Source organism: Phyllobates terribilis, unplaced genomic scaffold (genome assembly GCF_046119375.1).
Source record: "Phyllobates terribilis strain yellow unplaced genomic scaffold, ASM4611937v1 Scaffold_9__5_contigs__length_417890890, whole genome shotgun sequence".
Lineage (NCBI taxonomy): Eukaryota > Metazoa > Chordata > Amphibia > Anura > Dendrobatidae > Phyllobates > Phyllobates terribilis.
In genome coordinates this window covers 169,856,433-169,880,540 of record NW_027362769.1, presented here as the reverse complement: position 1 = coordinate 169,880,540, position 24,108 = coordinate 169,856,433, and the positions used below count along the sequence as shown (strand labels likewise).

The 24,108-nt window shown below is 46.1% G+C and overlaps 1 protein-coding gene across 2 annotated transcripts in view; it reads left to right on the top strand.

Moving 5' to 3' along the window:
- The window catches only part of PTPRN (protein tyrosine phosphatase receptor type N), a 114,384-nt gene that overhangs the window by 63,681 nt on the left and 26,595 nt on the right, over positions 1-24,108 (top strand). For both annotated transcript variants that reach the window (XM_073647342.1, XM_073647340.1), the window contains one exon: positions 19,348-19,566. In XM_073647342.1, the coding sequence (XP_073503443.1) occupies positions 19,348-19,566 (219 nt within the window). The remainder of the gene's footprint in view (positions 1-19,347; positions 19,567-24,108) is intronic.

Here is a 24,108-nt window from a genome sequence, read left to right as displayed (position 1 = left end):
CAATGGGATCGTGTAATTTTTTTCACCATTTGACTTAATTTGCGTAATACTGACCCAGTGTACATAAGCTGTAGGTTGTTTTTTTTCCTGATGTTTTATTAGTTCATATAGTTATGCAGTTTTTACTTTTCACATTGTATTTACATTCTGGGAAAAAGGGGGGTGATATCAGCTTTTTTAAATATTTTTTTTAGAATTATTACAAATATTTGTAATTATTTTTTTTTCATTATTGGTCCAACTAAAAGGAAAATTAATATTAAATTAAGATTTTTCTATTCTAGCAGTTGCCAAATGTACATTGCAAAATTTTGCTTACCTTCAGCCACATCTAGAGAGAGCTCAGTGGATACAGATTTTATATATACATACAGTATATACATACAGTACATACATACAGTACATACATACGCAGTGCTCAAAAAAATAAAGGGAACATTAAAATACCACATCCTAGATATCACTGAAAGAAATATTCCAATTGCAAATCTTTATTCATTACATAGTGGAATGTGTTGAGAACAATAAAACATAAAAATGATCAATGTAAATCAAAATTAATATCTCATGCAGGTCTGGAGTTGGAATGATATGCAAAATCAAATTCCAGGCTCATCCAACTTCAGTGGAAATGCCTCAAGACAAGGAAATGAGGCTCAGTATTGTGTGTGGCCTCCACGTGCCTGTATGACCTCCCTACAACGCCTGGGCATGCTCCTGATGAGGCTGAGTATTGTGTGTGGCCTCCACGTGCCTGTATGACCTCCCTACAACACCTGGGCATGCTCCTGATGAGGCTCAGTATTGTGTGTGGCCTCCACGTGCCTGTATGACCTCCCTACAACGCCTGGGCATGCTCCTGATGAGGCTGAGTATTGTGTGTGGCCTCCACGTGCCTGTATGACCTCCCTACAACGCATGGGCATGCTCCTGATGAGGCTCAGTATTGTGTGTGGCCTCCACGTGCCTGTATGACCTCCCTACAACGCCTGGGCATGCTCCTGATGAGGCTCAGTATTGTGTGTGGCCTCCACGTGCCTGTATGACCTCCCTACAACGCCTGGACATGCTCCTGATGAGGCTGAGTATTGTGTGTGGCCTTCACGTGCCTGTATGACCTCCCTACAACGTCTGGGCATGCTCCTGATGAGGCTGAGTATTGTGTGTGGCCTCCACGTGCCTGTATGACCTCCCTACAACACCTGGGCATGCTCCTGATGAGGCTCAGTATTGTGTGTGGCCTCCACGTGCCTGTATGACCTCCCTACAACGCCTGGGCATGCTCCTGATGAGGCTGAGTATTGTGTGTGGCCTCCACGTGCCTGTATGACCTCCCTACAACGCCTGGGCATGCTCCTGATGAGGCTGAGTATTGTGTGTGGCCTCCACGTGCCTGTATGACCTCCCTACAACACCTGGGCATGCTCCTGATGAGGCTCAGTATTGTGTGTGGCCTCCACGTGCCTGTATGACCTCCCTACAACGCCTGGGCATGCTCCTGATGAGGCTGAGTATTGTGTGTGGCCTCCACGTGCCTGTATGACCTCCCTACAACGCCTGGGCATGCTCCTGATGAGGCTGAGTATTGTGTGTGGCCTCCACGTGCCTGTATGACCTCCCTACAACGCCTGGGCATGCTCCTGATGAGGATGAGTATTGTGTGTGGCCTCCATGTGCCTGTATGACCTCCCTACAACGCCTGGGCATGCTCCTGATGAGGATGAGTATTGTGTGTGGCCTCCACGTGCCTGTATGACCTCCCTACAACGCCTGGGCATGCTCCTGATGAGGATGAGTATTGTGTGTGGCCTCCACGTGCCTGTATGACCTCCCTACAACGCCTGGGCATGCTCCTGATGAGACTGAGTATTGTGAGTGGCCTCCACGTGCCTGTATGACCTCCCTACAATGCCTGGGCATGCTCCTGATGAGGCTGAGTATTGTGTGTGGCCTCCACGTGCCTGTATGACCTCCCTACAACGCCTGGGCATGCTCCTGATGAGGTTGCGGATGGTCTCCTGTGAGATCTCCTCCCAGACCTGGACTAAAACATCCGCCAACTCCTGGACAGTCTGTGGTGCAACGTGACGTTGGTGGATGGAGCGAGACATGATGTCCCAGATGTGCTCAATCGGATTCAGGTCTGGGGATCGGGTGGGCCAGACCATAGCTTCAATGCCTTCATCTTGCAGGAACTGCTGACACACTCCAGCCACATGAGGTCTGGCATTGTCCTGCATTAGGAGGAACCCAGGGCCAACCGCACCAGCATATGGTCTCACAAGGGGTCTGAGGATCTCATCTCGGTACCTAATGGCAGTCAGGCTACCTCTGGCGAGCACATGGAGGGCTGTGCGGCCCTCCAAAGAAATGCCACCCCACACCATTACTGACCCACTGCCAAACTGGTCATGCTGAAGGATGTTGCAGGCAGCAGATCGCTCTGCACGGCGTCTCAAGACTCTGGCACGTCTGTCACATGTGCTCAGTGTGAACCTGCTCTCATCCATGAAGAGCACAGGGCGCCAATGTTGAATCTGTCAATCTTGTTGTTCTCTGGCAAATACCAATTGCCCTGCTTACAGCCCAACACCTACTTGTGGACATCGGACCTCATACCACCCTCATGGAGTCTGTTTCTTACAGTTTGAGCAGACATATGGATGTTAGTGGCCTGCTGGAGGTCATTTTGCAGGGCTCTGGCACTGATTTTCCTGTTCTTCCTTGCACAAAGGAGGATGTAGCAGTCCTGCTGCTGGGATGTTGGCCTCCTACGGCCCCCTCTACGTTTCCTGATGAGGCTGAGTATTGTGTGTGGCCTCCACGTGCCTGTATGACCTCCCTACAACGCCTGGGCATGCTCCTGATGAGTCTCAGCCTCATCAGGAGCATGCCCAAGCATTGTAGGGAGGTCATACAGGCACGTGGAGGCCACACACAATACTCAGCCTCATCAGGAGCATGCCCAGGCATTGTAGGGAGGTCATACAGGCACGTGGAGGCCACACACAATACTCAGCCTCATCAGGAGCATGCCCAGGTGTTGTAGGGAGGTCATACAGGCATGTGGAGGCCACACACAATGCTCAGCCTCATCAGGAGCATGCCCAGGCGTTGTAGGGAGGTCATACAGGCACGTGGAGGCCACACACAATACTCAGCCTCATCAGGAGCATGCCCAGGCATTGTAGGGAGGTCATACAGGCACGTGGAGGCCACACACAATACTGAGACTCATTGTGACTTGTTTTAAGGACATTACATCAAAGTTGGATCAGCCTGTAGTGTGTTTTTCCACTTTAATTTTGGGGGTGACTCCAAATCCAGGCCTCCATTGGTTAATAAATGTGATTTCCATTGATGATTTTTGTGTGATTTTGTTGTCAGCACATTCAACTTTGTACAGAACAAAATATTAAATGAGAAGATTTCATTCATTCAGGTCTAGGATGTGTTATTTGAGTTTTCCCTTTATTTTTTTGAGCAGTGTATATAAATATATAATTACTAGTGGTGAGCATTTTTATTGGTATATGGTTTCCCATGCTGGTATGTGCTGCCCCCATCCTGGTATTTGTGCTCCCCAATCCTGTTCCTCCATCCTGTTATGTGCTGCCCTCATCCCTATCCTGGTATGCATGGCACCCCTCACCTCCAATCCTGGTATGCATGGCATCCCTCACCTCCAATCCTGCTATGCATGGCACTCCTCATCCCCCAATCCTGGTATGCATGGCACCCCTCACCTCCAATCCTGGTATGCATGGCACCTCTCACCGCTAATCCTGGTATGCATGGCACCCCTCATCCCTAACCTGGTACGCATGGCACCCCTCACCCCCAATCCTGGTATTCATGGCACCCCTCACCCCCAATCCTGGTATGCATGGCCCCCTCATCCCCAATCCTGGCATGCATGGCACCCCTCATCCTCAATCCTGGCATGCATGGCGCCCCTCATCCTGGTATGCATGATACCCCTCATCCCTATCCTGGTATGCATGGCCCCTCATCCGAATCCTGGTATGCATGGCCCCCCCAGATCCCTATCCTGGTATGCATGGTACCCCTCATCCCCCAATCCTGGTATGCATGGTACCCCTCATCCCCCAATTCTGGTATGCATGGTACTCCTCACCCCCCAATCCTGGTATGCATGGCACCCCTCTTCCCCCAATCCTGGTATGCATGGCACCCCTCATCACCAATCCTGGAATGCATGGTCCCCTCACCCACCAATCCTGGTATGCATCGTACCCCTCATCCCCCTAATCCAGGTATGCATGGTACCCCTCATCCCCCAATCCAGGTATGCATGGTACCCTCACCCACCAATCCTGGTATGCATGGTCCCCTCATCCCCCCAATCCTGGTATGCATGGTACCCCTCATCCCCCAATCCTGGTATGCATGGTCACCTCATCCCCCCCAATCCTGGTATGCATGGTACCCCTCATCCTCCAATCCTGGTATGCATGGTACCCCTCATCCCCCAATTCTGGTATGCATGGTCCCCTCATCCACCAATCCTGGTATGCATAGTACCCCTCATCCCCCAATCCTGGTATGCACGGTCCCCTCACCCACCAATACTGGTATGCATGGTACCCCTCATCCCCCTAATCCTGGTGTGCATGGTACCCCTCATCCCCCTAATCCTGGTATGCATGGTACCCCTCATCCCCCCAATCCTGGTATGCATGGTACCCCTCATCCTCCAATCCTGGTATGCATGGTACCCCTCATCCCCCAATCCTGGTATGCATGGTCCCCTCATCCACCAATCCTGGTATGCATGGTACCCCTCATCCCCCAATCCTGGTATGCACGGTCCCCTCACCCACCAATCCTGGTATGCATGGTACCCCTCATCCCCCTAATCCTGGTGTGCATGGTACCCCTCATCCCCCTAATCCTGGTATGCATGGTACCCCTCATCCCCCTAATCCTGGTATGCATGGTACCCCTCATCCTCCAATCCTGGTATGCATGGTACCCCTCATCCCCCAATCCTGGTATGCATGGTCCCCTCATCCACCAATCCTGGTATGCATGGTACCCCTCATCCTCCAATCCTGGTATGCATGGTACCCCTCATCCCCCAATCCTGGTATGCATGGTCCCCTCATCCACCAATCCTGGTATGCATGGTACCCCTCATCCCCCAATCTTGATATGCACGGTCCCCTCACCCACCAATCCTGGTATGCATGGTACCCCTCATCCCCCTAATCCTGGTGTGCATGGTACCCCTCATCCCCCTAATCCTGGTATGCATGGTACCCCTCATCCCCTTAATCCTGGTATGCATGGTACCCCTCATCCTCCAATCCTGGTATGCATGGTACCCCTCATCCCCCAATCCTGGTATGCATGGTCCCCTCATTCACCAATCCTGGTATGCATGGTACCCCTCATCCCCCAATCCTGGTATGCACGGTCCCCTCACCCACCAATCCTGATATGCATGGTACCCCTCATCCCCCTAATCCTGGTGTGCATGGTACCCCTCATCCCCCTAATCCTGGTATGCATGGTACCCCTCATCCCCCTAATCCTGGTATGCATGGTATCCTCTGCACACATACAAAAAAAATAAACACTTATACTCGCCTTTCTTCTCTGTGCTCCAGCACTGCTGTGTCCTCTTCTGCCGGAGGCCGGGGGAGGAGTGCGGCGCCGGAGCACTGCTCTGTCCGGCGCCATTTTGCTGAAGACACACTGTAAATGCTTCTTCAGTAAAATGGCGCCAGATAGTGCTATTCGCATTCGCCGATCCAACACCTCACTCCTCTCCCGGTCTCAGGCCAGAAGAGAGGCGCCGCGGCAACGCTCCTCCTGGTCAGGTAAGTATGTAAGTATGGCGCCGGAGATCGCGGTCTGCGTTCAGTGTCTACACATACCGTGATCTCTGGCGCCATACACTCCTCTTACCTGTAACGGCTGGATGCCTGCTTCTGTCTGGAGCCAGACTGCGCGTCACGCATGCGCAGTCTATAAAGGCTTCAGACAGAGACACGCTTAGCCGATTATATTATATATATACACTACCGTTCAAAAGTTTGGGTCACCCAGACAATTTTGTGTTTTCCATGATAACTCATACTTTTATTTATCAAATGAGTTGCAAAATTAATAGAAAATATCGTCCAGACATTGATAAGGTTAGAAATAATGATTTTTATTAGAAAGAATAATTTTCTCCTTCACACTTTGCTTTGGTCACAGAATGCTCCTTTGCAGCAATTCCAGCATTGCAGACCTTTGGCATTCTATCTCTTAATTTGCTGAGGTGATCTTGAGAAATTTCCCCCCATGCTTCCTGAAGCCCCTCCACAAGTTGGATGGGCTTGATGGGCACTTTTTGCACCATACGGTCAACCTGCTCCCACAACAACTCAATGGGGTTGAGATCTGGTGACTGCGCTGGCCGCTCCATTAGAGATAGAATACCAGCTGCCTGCTTCTTCCCTAAATAGTTCATGCATAATTTGGAGGTGTGCTTTGAGTCATTGTACTGTTGTAGGATGAAATTGGCTCCAATCAAGCGCTGTCCACAGGGTATGGCATGGCGTTGCAAAATGGAGTGATAGCCTTCCTTATTCAAAATCCCATTTACCTTGTACAAATCTCCCACTTTACCAGGACCAAAGCAACCCCAGACCATCACATTACCTCCACCATGCTTGACAGATGGTGTCAGGCACTCTTCCAGAATCTTTTCAGTTGTTCTGCGTCTCACAAATGTTCTTCTGTGTGATCCAAACACCTCAAACTTTGATTCGTCTGTCCATAAAACTTTTTTCCAATCTTCCTCTGTCCAATGTCTGTGTTCTTTTGCCCATATTAATCTTTTCCTTTTATTAGCCAGTCTCAGATATGGCTTTTTCTTTGCCACTTTGCCCTGAAGGCCAGCATCCCGGAGTCGCCTCTTCACTGTAGACGTTGACACTGGCGTTTTGCGTGTACTATTTAATGAAGCTGCCAGTTGAGGAGCTGTGAGGTGTCGATTTCTCACACTAGAGACTCTAATGTACTTGTCTTGCTGCTCGGTTGTGCAGCGCGGCCGCCCACTTCTCTTTCTACTCTGGTTAGAGCCTGTTTGTGCTCTCCTCTGAAGGGAGTAGTACACACCGTTGTAGGAAATCTTCAGTTTCTTGGCAATTTCTCACATGGAATAGCCTTCATTTCTAAGAACAAGAATAGACTGTCAAGTTTCACATGAAAGTTCTCTTTTTCTGGCCATTTTGAGAGTTTCATAGAACAAACAAATGTAATGCTCCAGATTCTCAACTAGCTCAAAGGAAGGTCAATTTTATAGCTTCTCAAATCAGCCAAACCGTTTTCAGCTGGGCTAACATACTTGTGCAAGGGTTTTCTAGGGTTTTCTAAACATCCATTAGCTTCTTACACAGTTAGCAAACGCAATGTACCATTAAAACACTGGAGTGGTGGTTGTTGGAAATGGGCCTCTATACACCTATGTAGATATTGCAATAAAAACAAGACGTTTGCAGCTAGAATAGTCACTTACCACATTAACAATGTATAGAGGGTATTTCTGATTCATTTAATGTTAGCTTCATTGAAAAAAAATGTGCTTTTCTTTCAAAAATAATGAAATTTCTAAATGACCCCAAACTTTTGAACGGTAGTGTATATATAGTCACCACTATGGGGATCTTACTACATATAGATTTATACAGCCACCACTAGGGGGAGCTCACTACATACAGATTTATACAGGCACCACTAGAAGGAACTCACTACATACAGATTTATACAGCCACCACTAGGGGGAGCTCACTACATACAGATTTATACAGGCACCACTAGAAGGAGCTCACTACATACAGATTTATACAGCCACCACTAGGGGAGCTCACTACATACAGATTTATACAGCCACCACTAGGAGGAGCTCACTACATACAGATTTATACAGGCACCACTAGGGGGAGCTCACTACATACAGATTTATACAGCCACCACTAGGGGGAGCTCACTACATACAGATTTATACAGCCACCACTAGGAGGAGCTCACTACATACAGATTTATACAGGCACCACTAGGGGGAGCTCACTACATACAGATGTATACAGGCACCACTAGGGGGAGCTCACTACATACAGATTAATACAGCCACCACTAGAGGGAGCTCACTACATACAGATTTATACAGCCACCACTAGGGGGAGCTCACTACATACAGATATATACAGCCACCACTAGGGGGAGCTCACTATATACAGATTTATACAGCCACCACTAGAGGGGCTCACTACATACAGATTTATACAGGCACCACTAGGGGGGGGGGCTCACTACGTACAGATTTATACAGGCACCACTAGGGGGAGCTCACTGCATACAGATTTATACAGGCACCACTAGGGGGGGGCTCACTACGTACAGATTTATACAGCCACCACTAGGAGGAGCTCACTACATACAGATTTATACAGGCACCACTAGGGGTGGGCCCACTAGGGGTGGGCTCACTACGTACAGATTTATACAGGCACCACTAGGAGGAGCTCACTGCATACAGATTTATACAGCCACCACTAGGAGGAGCTCACTGCATACAGATTTATACAGCCACCACTAGGGGGAGCTCACTACGTACAGATTTATACAGGCACCACTAGGGGGAGCTCACTACATACAGATTTATACAGGCACCACTAGGGGGGAAATCACTACGTACAGATTTATACATCCACCACTAGGGGGAGCTCACTACATGCAGATTTATACAGGCACCACTAGAGGGAGCTCACTGCATACAGATTTATACAGGCACCGCTAGGAGGAGCTCACTGCATACAGATTTATACAGCCACCACTAGGAGGAGCTTACTACATACAGATTTATACAGCCACCACTAGGGGGAGCTCACTACATACAGATTTATACAGCCACCACTAGAGGGAGCTCACTACATACAGATTTATACAGCCACCACTAGAGGGAGCTCACTACATACAGATTTATACATCCACCACTAGGGGGAGCTCACTACATGCAGATTTATACAGGCACCACTAGAGGGAGCTCACTGCATACAGATTTATACAGGCACCGCTAGGAGGAGCTCACTACATACAGATATATACACCTTCTGCAGCGGTGTTAGGGACAGTAGGGGATTTGGAGCTGTGTATCAGAAAAAAAGACTTATGTTAAGATTTTTCTATTGGGCACGGTGATGTGTGTGCTCCTGGTCAGATGCAGATATACTCAGGTCTCCGTGTGATGACTTGTGGTTGTAGCTGGGATGACGGACAGCAGATACTATAAAGACTAATATGTGCAGCAAATAGAGGGAAGCGCTGGATGTGATCGCATGGAAATCATTACTGGGTTGCCATGACAACCCAATTTGGAAGTCCCGTTTCCGTATTGGGCTGATTGCATAATGTATAATGGTGATGGGGACGTCAGCCTCTCGCTGCATCTCCTGACAAATATCAGAAATGGTCTCCTGCCCTGGAAAAGATGTCAGTGTCTCTATGTGACAGTTCTGGATGTTGTATATCGGGGTCTCTATGTGACAGTTCTGGATGTTGTATATCGGGGTCTCTATGTGACAGTTCTGGATGTTGTATATCGGGGTCTCTATGTGACAGTTCTGGATGTTGTATATCGGGGTCTCTATGTGACAGTTCTGGATGTTGTATATCGGGGTCTCTCTATGTGACAGCTCTGGATGTTGTATATCGGGGTCTCTCTATGTGACAGCTCTTGATCTTATGTTGGGGTCTCTCTATGTGACAGCTCTGGATGTTGTATATCGGGGTCTCTCCATGTGACAGCTCTGGATGTTGTATATCGGGGTCTCTCTATGTGACAGCTCTGGATGTTGTATATCGGGGTCTCTCCATGTGACAGCTCTGGATGTTGTATATCGGGGTCTCTATGTGACAGCTCTGGATGTATGTTGGGGTCTCTCTATGAGACAGCTCTGGATGTTGTATATCGGGGTCTCTATGTGACAGTTCTGGATGTTGTATATCGGGGTCTCTCTATGTGACAGCTCTGGATGTATGTTGGGGTCTCTCTATGTGACAGCTCTGGATGTTGTATGTTGGGGTCTCTCTATGTGACGGCTCTGGATGTTATGTGTCGTCTCTCTATGTGACAGCTCTGGATGTTATGTGTCGTCTCTCTATGTGACAGCTCTGGATGTTATGTGTCTTTCTCTCTATGTGACAGCTCTGGATGTTATGTGTCGTCTCTCTATGTGACAGCTCTGGATGTTATGTGTCTTTCTCTCTATGTGACAGCTCTGGATGTTATGTGTCATCTCTCTATATGACAGCTCTGAATGTTATGTGTCATCTCTCTATGTGACAGCTCTAGGTGTTATGTGTAGTCTCTCTATGTGACAGCTCTGGATGTTATGTGTAGTCTCTCTATGTGACAGCTCTGGATGTTGTATATCGGGGTCTCTATGTGACAGCTCTGGATGTTGTATATCGGGGTCTCTCTATGTGACAGCTCTGGATGTTGTATATCGGGGTCTCTATGTGACAGCTCTGGATGTTGTATGTTGGGGTCTCTCTATGTGACAGCTCTGGATGTTATGTGTCGTCTCTCTATGTGACAGCTCTGGATGTTATGTGTCGTCTCTCTATGTGACAGCTCTGGATGTTATGTGTCGGTCTCTGTATGTGACAGCTCTGGATGTTGTATGTCGTCTCTCTATGTGACAGCTCTGGATGTTATGTGTCGGTCTCTATGTGACAGCTCTGGATGTTATGTGTCGGTCTCTCTATGTGACAGCTCTGGATGTTGAATGTCGTCTCTCTATGTGACAGCTCTGGATTTTGTATGTCGTCTCTTTGTGACGGCTCTGGATGTTGTATGTCGTCTCTCTATGTGACCACCCTGGATTTTGTATGTCGCCTCTCTATGTGACAGCTCTGGGTGTTATGTGTCGCCTCTCTATGTGACAGCTCTGGATGTTATGTGTGGTCTCTCTATGTGACAGCTCTGGATGGTGTATGTCGTCTCTCTATGTGACAGCTCTGGATGGTTATGTGTGGTCTCTCTATGTGACAGCTCTGGATGTTATGTGTGGTCTCTCTATGTGACAGCTCTGGATGTTATGTGTCTCTCTATGTGACAGCTCTGGATGTTATGTGTCGGTCTCTCTATGTGACAGCTCTGGATGTTATGTGTCGTCTCTCTATGTGACAGCTCTGGGTGTTATGTGTGGTCTCTCTATGTGACAGCTCTGGATGTTATGTGTCGGTCTCTCTATGTGACAGCTCTGGATGTTATGTGTCGGTCTCTCTATGTGACAGCTCTGGATGTTATGTGTCGTCTCTCTATGTGACAGCTCTGGATGTTATGTGTCGTCTCTCTATGTGACAGCTCTGGATGTTATGTGTCGGTCTCTCTATGTGACAGCTCTGGATGTTATGTGTCGTCTCTCTATGTGACAGCTCTGGATGTTATGTGTCGTCTCTCTATGTGACAGCTCTGGATGTTATGTGTCGGTCTCTCTATGTGACAGCTCTGGATTTTGTATGTCGTCTCTTTGTGACGGCTCTGGATGTTATGTGTCGGTCTCTCTATGTGACAGCTCTGGATGTTATGTGTCGTCTCTCTATGTGACAGCTCTGGATGTTATGTGTCGGTCTCTATGTGACAGCTCTGGATGTTATGTGTCGGTCTCTCTATGTGACAGCTCTGGATGTTGAATGTCGTCTCTCTATGTGACAGCTCTGGATTTTGTATGTCGTCTCTTTGTGACGGCTCTGGATTTTGTATGTCGTCTCTCTATGTGACCACCCTGGATTTTGTATGTCGTCTCTCTATGTGACAGCTCTGGGTGTTATGTGTCGCCTCTCTATGTGACAGCTCTGGATGTTATGTGTCGTGTCTGTATGTGACAGCTCTGGATGTTATGTGTCGTGTCTGTATGTGACAGCTCTGGATGTTATGTGTGGTCTCTCTATGTGACAGCTCTGGATGGTGTATGTCATCTCTCTATGTGACAGCTCTGGATGTTGTATATCGGGGTCTCTATGTGACAGCTCTGGATGCTATGTGTGGTCTCTCTATGTGACAGCTCTGGATGTTATGTGTCCTCTCTATGTGACAGCTCTGGATGTTATGTGTCATCTCTCTATATGACAGCTCTGAATGTTATGTGTCCTCTCTCTATGTGACAGCTCTAGGTGTTATGTGTAGTCTCTCTATGTGACAGCTCTGGATGTTATGTGTAGTCTCTCTATGTGACAGCTCTGGATGTTGTATATCGGGGTCCCTCTATGTGACAGCTCTGGATGTTGTATATCGGGGTCTCTCTATGTGACAGCTCTGGATGTTGTATATCGGGGTCTCTATGTGACAGCTCTGGATGTTGTATGTTGGGGTCTCTCTATGTGACAGCTCTGGATGTTGTATGTTGGGGTCTCTCTATGTGACAGCTCTGGATGTTATGTGTCATCTCTCTATGTGACAGCTCTGGATGTTATGTGTCGTCTCTCTATGTGACAGCTCTGGATGTTATGTGTCTTTCTCTCTATGTGACAGCTCTGGATGTTATGTGTCGGTCTCTCTATGTGACAGCTCTGGATGTTATGTGTCGTCTCTCTATGTGACAGCTCTGGATGTTATCTGTCGTCTCTCTATGTGACAGCTCTGGATGTTATGTGTCGGTCTCTCTATGTGACAGCTCTGGATGTTATGTGTCGTCTCTCTATGTGACAGCTCTGGATGTTATGTGTCGTCTCTCTATGTGACAGCTCTGGATGTTATGTGTCGGTCTCTGTATGTGACAGCTCTGGATGTTGTATGTCGTCTCTCTATGTGACAGCTCTGGATGTTATGTGTCGGTCTCTATGTGACAGCTCTGGATGTTATGTGTCGGTCTCTCTATGTGACAGCTCTGGATGTTGAATGTCGTCTCTCTATGTGACAGCTCTGGATTTTGTATGTCGTCTCTTTGTGACGGCTCTGGATGTTGTATGTCGTCTCTCTATGTGACCACCCTGGATTTTGTATGTCGCCTCTCTATGTGACAGCTCTGGGTGTTATGTGTCGCCTCTCTATGTGACAGCTCTGGATGTTATGTGTGGTCTCTCTATGTGACAGCTCTGGATGGTGTATGTCGTCTCTCTATGTGACAGCTCTGGATGGTTATGTGTGGTCTCTCTATGTGACAGCTCTGGATGTTATGTGTGGTCTCTCTATGTGACAGCTCTGGATGTTATGTGTCTCTCTATGTGACAGCTCTGGATGTTATGTGTCGGTCTCTCTATGTGACAGCTCTGGATGTTATGTGTCGTCTCTCTATGTGACAGCTCTGGGTGTTATGTGTGGTCTCTCTATGTGACAGCTCTGGATGTTATGTGTGGTCTCTCTATGTGACAGCTCTGGATGTTATGTGTGGTCTCTCTATGTGACAGCTCTGGATGTTATGTGTGGTCTCTCTATGTGACAGCTCTGGATGTTATGTGTGGTCTCTCTATGTGACAGCTCTGGATGTTATGTGTCGTCTCTATGTGACAGCTCTGGATGTTATGTGTGGTCTCTCTATGTGACAGCTCTGGATGTTATGTGTCGTCTCTATGTGACAGCTCTGGATGTTATGTGTGGTCTCTCTATGTGACAGCTCTAGATGTTGTATGTCGTCTCTCTATGTGACAGCTCTGGATGTTATGTGTCGTCTCTCTATGTGACAGCTCTGGATGTTATGTGTCATCTCTCTATGTGACAGCTCTGGATGTTATGTGTCGTCTCTCTATGTGACAGCTCTGGATGTTATGTGTCGTCTCTCTATGTGACAGCTCTGGATGTTATGTGTCGTCTCTCTATGTGACAGCTCTGGATGTTATGTGTGGTCTCTCTATGTGACAGCTCTGGATGTTATGTGTCTCTCTATGTGACATCTCTGGATGTTATGTGTCGGTCTCTCTATGTGACAGCTCTGGATGTTATGTGTCGTCTCTCTATGTGACAGCTCTGGATGTTATGTGTCTTCTCTCTATTTGACAGCTCTGGATGTTATGTGTCGTCTCTCTATGTGACAGCTCTGGATGTTATGTGTCGTCTCTCTATGTGACAGCTCTGGATGTTATGTGTCGTCTCTCTATGTGACAGCTCTGGATGTTATGTGTGGTCTCTCTATGTGACAGCTCTGGATGTTATGTGTCTCTCTATGTGACATCTCTGGATGTTATGTGTCGTCTCTCTATGTGACAGCTCTGGATGTTATGTGTCGTCTCTCTATGTGACAGCTCTGGATGTTATGTGTCGTCTCTCTATGTGACAGCTCTGGATGGTTATGTGTGGTCTCTCTATGTGACAGCTCTGGATGTTATGTGTCGTCTCTCTATGTGACAGCTCTGGATGTTATGTGTCGTCTCTCTATGTGACAGCTCTGGATGTTATGTGTCTTTCTATGTGACAGCTCTGGATGGTTATGTGTGGTCTCTCTATGTGACAGCTCTGGATGTTATGTGTCGTCTCTCTATGTGACAGCTCTGGATGTTATGTGTCGTCTCTCTATGTGACAGCTCTGGATGTTATGTGTCTTCTTTCTATGTGACAGCTCTGGATGGTTATGTGTCGGTCTCTCTATGTGACAGCTCTGGATGTTATGTGTCGTCTCTCTATGTGACAGCTCTGGGTGTTATGTGTGGTCTCTCTATGTGACAGCTCTGGATGTTATGTGTGGTCTCTCTATGTGACAGCTCTGGATGTTATGTGTGGTCTCTCTATGTGACAGCTCTGGATGTTATGTGTCGTCTCTATGTGACAGCTCTGGATGTTATGTGTGGTCTCTCTATGTGACAGCTCTGGATGTTATGTGTCGTCTCTATGTGACAGCTCTGGATGTTATGTGTGGTCTCTCTATGTGACAGCTCTAGATGTTGTATGTCGTCTCTCTATGTGACAGCTCTGGGTGTTATGTGTCATCTCTCTATGTGACAGCTCTGGATGTTATGTGTCGTCTCTCTATGTGACAGCTCTGGGTGTTATGTGTCGTCTCTCTATGTGACAGCTCTGGATGTTATGTGTCATCTCTCTATGTGACAGCTCTGGATGTTATGTGTCGTCTCTCTATGTGACAGCTCTGGATGTTATGTGTCGTCTCTCTATGTGACAGCTCTGGATGTTATGTGTCGTCTCTCTATGTGACAGCTCTGGATGTTATGTGTGGTCTCTCTATGTGACAGCTCTGGATGTTATGTGTCTCTCTATGTGACATCTCTGGATGTTATGTGTCGGTCTCTCTATGTGACAGCTCTGGATGTTATGTGTCGTCTCTCTATGTGACAGCTCTGGATGTTATGTGTCTTCTCTCTATTTGACAGCTCTGGATGTTATGTGTCGTCTCTCTATGTGACAGCTCTGGATGTTATGTGTCGTCTCTCTATGTGACAGCTCTGGATGTTATGTGTCGTCTCTCTATGTGACAGCTCTGGATGTTATGTGTGGTCTCTCTATGTGACAGCTCTGGATGTTATGTGTCTCTCTATGTGACATCTCTGGATGTTATGTGTCGTCTCTCTATGTGACAGCTCTGGATGTTATGTGTCGTCTCTCTATGTGACAGCTCTGGATGTTATGTGTCGTCTCTCTATGTGACAGCTCTGGATGGTTATGTGTGGTCTCTCTATGTGACAGCTCTGGATGTTATGTGTCGTCTCTCTATGTGACAGCTCTGGATGTTATGTGTCGTCTCTCTATGTGACAGCTCTGGATGTTATGTGTCTTTCTATGTGACAGCTCTGGATGGTTATGTGTGGTCTCTCTATGTGACAGCTCTGGATGTTATGTGTCGTCTCTCTATGTGACAGCTCTGGATGTTATGTGTCGTCTCTCTATGTGACAGCTCTGGATGTTATGTGTCTTCTTTCTATGTGACAGCTCTGGATGGTTATGTGTGGTCTCTCTATGTGACAGCTCTGGATGTTATGTGTCGTCTCTCTATGTGACAGCTCTGGATGTTATGTGTCGTCTCTCTATGTGACAGCTCTGGATGTTATGTGTCGTCTCTCTATGTGACAGCTCTGGATGTTATGTGTCGGTCTCTGTATGTGACAGCTCTGGATGTTATGTGTCGGTCTCTATGTGACAGCTCTGGATGTTATGTGTCGGTCTCTCTATGTGACAGCTCTGGATGTTATGTGTCGGTCTCTCTATGTGACAGCTCTGGATGTTATGTGTCGGTCTCTCTATGTGACAGCTCTGGATGTTATGTGTCGGTCTCTCTATGTGACAGCTCTGGATGTTATGTGTCGGTCTCTATGTGACAGCTCTGGATGTTATGTGTCGGTCTCTCTATGTGACAGCTCTGGATGTTATGTGTCGTCTCTCTATGTGACAGCTCTGGATGTTATGTGTCGGTCTCTCTATGTGACAGCTCTGGATGTTATGTGTCGGTCTCTCTATGTGACAGCTCTGGATGTTATGTGTCGGTCTCTCTATGTGACAGCTCTGGATGTTATGTGTCGGTCTCTATGTGACAGCTCTGGATGTTATGTGTCGGTCTCTCTATGTGACAGCTCTGGATGTTATGTGTCGGTCTCTATGTGACAGCTCTGGATGTTATGTGTCGGTCTCTCTATGTGACAGCTCTGGATGTTATGTGTCGTTTCTCTGATACTTTATATCTTTTTGTATCTTATGTTCTTGTGTCTCTCCCTATTGATTACAGGTTAATGTGGGGGATGGGCTCTTAGTGGGGGCTCTTAGTGGGGGCTTGGGGTGGGGAGGTGTCGTCCAGCTGCAAGAAAGGGGGGTGATCCTGGGTGGTGTTGTTCGGCCTCTGGGTGGGGGGAGGACGCCAGCGATCACGCCTCTCCTCGGTAACATGGAGCTGTTGTCATGGTAACCCCTTTTGATGTGACAAGTGCTGTGATTGTGACGGAGCCGCTGATGTCGGGCGCTGACAGTGGCACGGAGAGGGTACAGGAGACCCCACACTGCTGCCGCTCCCATCCTCTCCGCCATCCCTGCTCCCCTCCTCCCCGTGCCTCACTTGCCCATCTTTTGTGCCCCCTCGGTATTGTCCGTCCGCCCTCGTCGTCACCCTTCTTCTCATTCATCGCACACAGCCGCCCCTCTCTCACTTTTTCCCGGACCCCCTGTCCCTCTCGCTCCCCCACCCCACCATGCCATCTCCATCCGTCCCATTTCATTGTCTCCCTGTGTTGCTCCTCCGGGGCCCCGTGGAGTAAGGTGCGGGACCCTGAGACCCCAGAACTGTCCTCGCACCCACACACCCCTCGGAGGACTGAGTGAGGAGGCGCTCAGGTGGACCGGTCCTCCGCTGGCATTAGGTAAGTTCCCGCTGAGCGGCTCCTCTCCTCTTCTGTCCGGTGGAGGGTGTTGCCTCAAAATGGAGAGAATTGGTATTTTTTTATTTACATTTTTGCATTTTGTTTTCTTCATTTTATATTTTGTTTTTTTTCCTTCATGGCGGCTTCATTTACATTTATACAAAGGCTTGAAATAAAAAGTGGGGTCCTGGCCCTCCTCACACGGCATGGGGTTAGGACATAGGACGCACCTTAGGCTCCGGGATCACATTGACCTTGAAAAGACGGGTTAACCTCCAGAGATTCCCCAGGATTGCAAGCTCTGGTGGCAAAGAAGTAGCAATCGGAAAAGCAAATGCCGGAAGGGAGGAGTGACGGTTATGGGATGTGTGATACACACAGGTCTATAGGGTCAGATATGGGATGTGTTTATATATAAAGATCTATAGGGTCAGATATGGGATGTGTTATATATCTATATATAGGTCTATAGGGTCAGACATGGGATGTGTTTATATATATATAAAGATCTATAGGGTCAGATATGGGATGTGCTCTATGTACAAGTCTATAGGGTCAGATATGGGATGTGTTATATGTACAAATCTATAGGGTCAGATATCGGATGGGTTATATATAGGTCTATAAAGTCAGGTATGGTATGTGTTACATATATAGGTCTATAGGGTCAGATATGGGATGTGTTATACATATAGGTCTATAGGATCAGATATGGGATGTGTTATACATATAGGTCTATAGGGTCAGGTATGGGATGTGTTATACATATAGGTCGATAGAGTCAGGTATGGGATGTGTTATACATATAGGTCGATAGGGTCAGTAATGGGATATGTTATACATATAGGTCTATAGGGTCAGGTATGGGATGAGTTATACATATAGGTCTATAGGGTCATGTATGGCATGTGTTATACTTATAGGTCTATAGGGTCAGGTATGGCATGTGTTACACATATAGGTCTATGGGGTCAGGTAAGGGATGTATTACACATATAGGGTCAGGTATGGGATGTGTTATACGTATAGGTCTATAGGGTCAGATATGAGATGTGTTATACGTATAGGTCTATAGGGTCATGTATGGAATGTGTATGTGCCTGTAGAGCGGCTCGTATATAAATGTTATGATGCATAGTGTAACATGAAGGATGAATATCTACAATGTATCAAATCCAACTCCTGCCAGAATTGTATCTTCATGCAATCACATTGGTTCTTGATTGTTGTCTATTCTCCGGTTTCATTTAGATCAGATCTTATTCAATTAAATATAATAATCAAAAAGAAAAAGTGTGTTTTACCAAAGAACTTTTTGTATCTGTAGATTTTAGATATTTTTGTCCCGGGGACTTCCACCTGCCGTGTCAGTGACTTCCTGTGGATCAGCTCCTCTTATATTCAGCTCATGGATATTTTGGGTCGTCCAGAGAGGGACAAGTCTTTGGTCTGAGCCTTATTCGCCATACTTTGGTAGGGGAAGGGCATACCAGCTCTCATTATGGAGACCAGTAGTGTTTAGCAAAGTTCCTTGGGAAAAAAAAACATGCAAATTAGCTCTATCCCAAAAGGAAGCAAACTACCTCACTACTGCCACCTGTCTGGACATGCTGGGAGTTGCAGCTTTACAGATTGTTGACCTCAGTCCTTTAGGTTAGAACAAACTCCGGCCCATGATCCCCCCATGACACGAGGCACTAAAATACTGAAATTAATTTAATAAAGATTTAATGATATTAAATGCAGGACGCGATATTCTGCTTTTCATTACCTAATATAAAGAATCTGAGAAATCTGACTACTATTGCAGCCGGGATGGGAGAGGACATTGGGATTGTCAGGGGGCTGTCAGACAGAGGAGTTGTAGCTGCAGCCAGTCTGTCACTTATTACTTAGAGTACAGAAGAAATCACAAGGTTTGTCAGTAATCACTGCACATCGTTCTTTATCTCTTCCTGCTATAATAATCAGAATATATATATTTTTATTTTATGATTCTACTTATTTGGATTAATATCTGCTCTTCTTCAATCACAGAGGAGCAATGCCACCACCAAAACCTCCCCTCACGCCTCTCACTTCGGGGATACTTTCCGGTTTGTTCTCCTTATCTTCATCGCCTTGGCCTGTATTGCTGGAATCGTCATCGCCTCAGCTGTTATATTCTGTCTACGACAACATGCCAAGCAACGGGAAAAAGAGAGACTTGCAGGGCTTGGACCTGAAGGAGCCGGAGACTCCACTTTCGAGTACCAGGTAAAGACATCTATTGTTGTCAGTTAAATATTATAGCCAGTGCTGCCAGTAGGAATTTCAGGACCCCATACTGGCAAAACTTTTGTGCCCCCTTGAGACTCCGCCCAGGCTCCACCCCAGCTCCGCCTCCACCCCTTAAACCTTTCACAGTCACACCGCCCACTCTTGGAAAAACTCCACTTCTGCACCCCGTCCTCACCAATCACACATTAACAGTTCACATTGAACACTATATCACATACATAGCCAGCATCTTTTGTTTTGGCCAAAAGATTTTTTAAGCCGCCACCACCACGACAAGGTAGACTCTTCTGGCCGGGCCCTACTCTACTCTAACCTATTAAACATTTCTTAAAATATCCAATACTCTTTTTAGGTAGACAAGGAACAAATACTGCCACACAATGACTAGACCACATATTACCACCACATAGTGACCAAATAATACCACATACAAGGAACAAATACCGCCACACCATGACTAGACCACATATTACCACCACATAATAACCAAATAATACCAAATACAAGGAACAAATACCGCCACACCATGACTAGACCACATATTACCACCACATAGTGACTGAATAATACTTCATACAAGGAACAAGTACCTCCACACCGTGACCAGACCACATATTGACACCACATAGTGATCGAATACTACAATACTGATCATTAATAAAAAAACACAATACTAATAATACCATAAGTGCCATTATACACAGGAGTTCTGTACATAGTATACAGTGTATAGTGTCAGTGTACAGGTAATACAGTGATCACCAGTGATGACATACATGGAGCTCTCTATATAGTGTCAGCGTACAGGTAATACAGGGATCATCAGTGATATTATACACAGGAGCTCTGTATATAGTGGATAGTGTACAGGTAGTACAGGGATCACCGGTGACATTATACACAGGAGCTCGGTATATAGTGTCAGTGTACAGGTAATACAGTGATCACCAGTGACGACATACATGGAGCTCTGTATATAGTGTCAGTGTACAGGTAATACAGGGATCATCAGTGATATTATACACAGGAGCTCTGTATATAGTGTACAGGTAATACAGTGGTCACCAGTGATATTATACACAGGAGCTCTGTATATAGTGTATAGTGTACAGGTAATACAGGGATCACCAGTGACATTATACACAGGAGCTCTGTATATAGTGTCAGTGTACAGGGATTACCATTGACATCATTCACAGGAGCTCTGTATATAGTGCACAGGTAAATAGTGATCACCAGTGATGTTTTACACAGGAGCTTTGTATATAGTGCTAGTGTACAGGTAATACAGGGATCACCAGTGACGTTATACACAGGAGCTCTGTATATAGTGTACAGGTAATACAGTGATCACCAGTGACATTATACACACGAGCTCTGTGTATAGTGTACAGGAAATACAGTGATCACCAGTGACATTATACACAGGAGCTCTGTATATAGTGTATAGTGTACAGGTAATACAGGGATCACCAGTGACATTATACACAGGAGCTCTGTATATAGTGTCAGTGTACAGGGATTACCATTGACATCATGCACAGGAGCTCTGTATATTTTGTCAGTGTACAAGTAATACAGTGATCACCAGTGACATTATACACAGGAGCTCTGTATATAGTGCACAGGTAAATAGTGATCACCAGTGACGTTTTACACAGGAGCTTTGTATATAGTGCTATTGTACAGGTAATACAGGGATCACCAGTGACGTTATACACAGGAGCTCTGTATATAGTGTACAGGTAATACAGTGATCACCAGTGACATTATACACATGAGCTCTGTGTATAGTGTACAGGTAATACAGTGATCACCAGTGACATTATACACAGGAGCTCTGTATATAGTGTATAGTGTACAGATAATACAGTGATCACCAGTGACATTATACACAGGAGCTCTGTATATAGTGTCAGTGTACAGGTAATACAGTGATCACCAGTGACATTATACACAGGAGCTCTGTGTATTGTGTCAGTGTACAGGTAATACAGGGATCACCAGTGACATTATACACAGGAGCTCTGTACATAGTATATAGTGTATAGTGTCAGTGTACAGGTAATACAGTGATCACCAGTGACATTATACACAGGAGCTCTGTATATAGTGTCAGTGTACAGGTAATACAGTGATCACCAGTGACATTATACACAGGAGCTCTGTATATAGTGTATAGTGTACAGGTAATACAGGGATCACCAGTGACATTATACACAGGAGCTCTGTATATAGTGTGAGTGTACAGGTAATACAGGGATCACCAGTGACATTATACACAGGAGATCTGTACATAGTATATAGTGTATAGTGTCAGTGTACAGATAACACACGGCTCACAAGTGACGTCTCTAGTTGAAGTCCTTCATCTTTGCTTTTCTCCTTCATCCAGCGCAGCCCGCCATCACTTCTTATAGCCAGGACTTGTCTCTGCATAAAATAACACACAGTTATCTAGAGCACATTCTCCAACTTCTACTCTACGCAGCTGAATACAGACGTGCACCCACCATTAGTATGTAATTAGTTATTATGCAACCCACCATTCCAAATATAAATTGTAATCCACCACTGCGCCCCCTCTAACTGTAAATAGCCACTTTCCCCACCTAATAAATGCTGTCCCCCGTCCCCCACCCTCAACTCATTATTTGCTCTCCCCACCCCCACTTTGTCATTTGCTCTCCCCTCCACTCCCAGTTCATCATGTGTTCTCTCTCCACCTCCCACTCCCAGTTCATTATTACCTCTCCCCATCCCCTACTCCCAATCCTCATGAGCTCTCCCCACCCCCCACTCCCAATTCATCATTTGCTTTCCCCACCCCACACTCCCAGTTCATCATGTGCTGTCCCCCAAGACCATTTAATTCTATTAAAAAAAATAAAGTTTTATATATTTACCGCTCAAACGAACGATTCCCTGCAGCTGCACTTCTGGACTGGCAGCATCCTTGCACTCGATGCCGCCGAATAAGCGATGACTTCATCACGTACGTGTCGTCTCCAGCACGTCACTGAAGGGGAGGAGGGACTCCCTTGGAGCCATTTAGTTTCGACGGCTGTCAGAGTTCCAAGGCTCCCTGTGCGGAGTAAACGTAAGCTGACAGCTGTGGCATCGGCACGCAGGCACACGATACACCGGGGCCCGGTGAGCAAAAGCACAAGAGGAAGGGGGTCCCGGACCAGGCCCCCGCTCCTTACTGCTGTTCACCGGGCCCCATACAGCAGTAAGGGCAGCAATGCCCTGATGGCAGCCCTGATTATAGCTCTAAGGGCTCATACCCATATGTGTGAAAAAAAAAAGTTCCGATATCTGAACCGAAAAATCGGATAAGTGTCATGCGATTTTAATGAGAGGACAATGCGATTTTTCATACCTAGCATGCGTATGACATCCATATGCAATGTGTTTTTTTTCTCTGCAACTATTATTCTGCAATCATTTACAGGACCATTTACAGTGTTCTATGCTAGAGAATGGTAATGTATCCTTAAAAATCGGATGGTATACGGATGGTCTGTATGCCGTCCGTTATTTTTCTCGCACCCATTGATTTGCATTGGCGAGTCTCGTCTGACATACGCGGCAAATCGCAGCATGCTGCGATTTTTTTCTCAGTCCGATTTCAGATAAGAAAAAAATCGCAGATGAGCAGATTAACATTGGTCTGAGTGCATATTCTTGTACATAGGGGCAGTTTTATAGTAGTTATATTCTTGTACATAGGGGCAGTATTATAGTAGTTATATTCTTGTACATAGGGGCAGTATTATAGTAGTTATATTCTTGTACATAGGGGCAGTATTATAGTAGTTATATTCTTGTACATAGGGGGCAGTATTATAGTAGTTATATTCTTGTACATAGGGAGCAGTATTATAGTAGTTATATTCTTGTACATAGGAGCAGTATTATAGTAGTTATATTCTTGTACATAGGAGCAGTATTATAGTAGTTATATTCTTGTCCATAGGAGGCAGTATTATAGTAATTATATTCTTGTACATAGGAGCAGTATTATAGGAGTTATATTCTTGTACATAGGAGCAGTATTATAGTAATTATATTCTTGTCCATAGGAGCAGTATTATAGTAATTATATTCTTGTACATAGGAGCAGTATTATAGGAGTTATATTCTTGTACATAGGAGCAGTATTATAGGAGTTATATTCTTGTACATAGGAGCAGTATTATAGTAGTTATATTCTTGTACATAGGGGGCAGTATTATAGCAGTTATATTCTTGTACATAGGGGGCAGTATTATAGTAGTTATATTCTTGTACATAGGGGCAGTATTATAGTAGTTATATTCTTGTACATAGGGGGCAGTATTATAGTAGTTATATTCTTGTACATAGGGGGCAGTATTATGGTAGTTATATTCTTGTACATAGGAGCAGTATTATAGTAGTTATATTTTTGTACATAGGAGCAGTATTAAAGTAGTTATATTCTTGTACATAGGGGGCAGTATTATAGTAGTTATATTCTTGTACATAGGGGGCAGT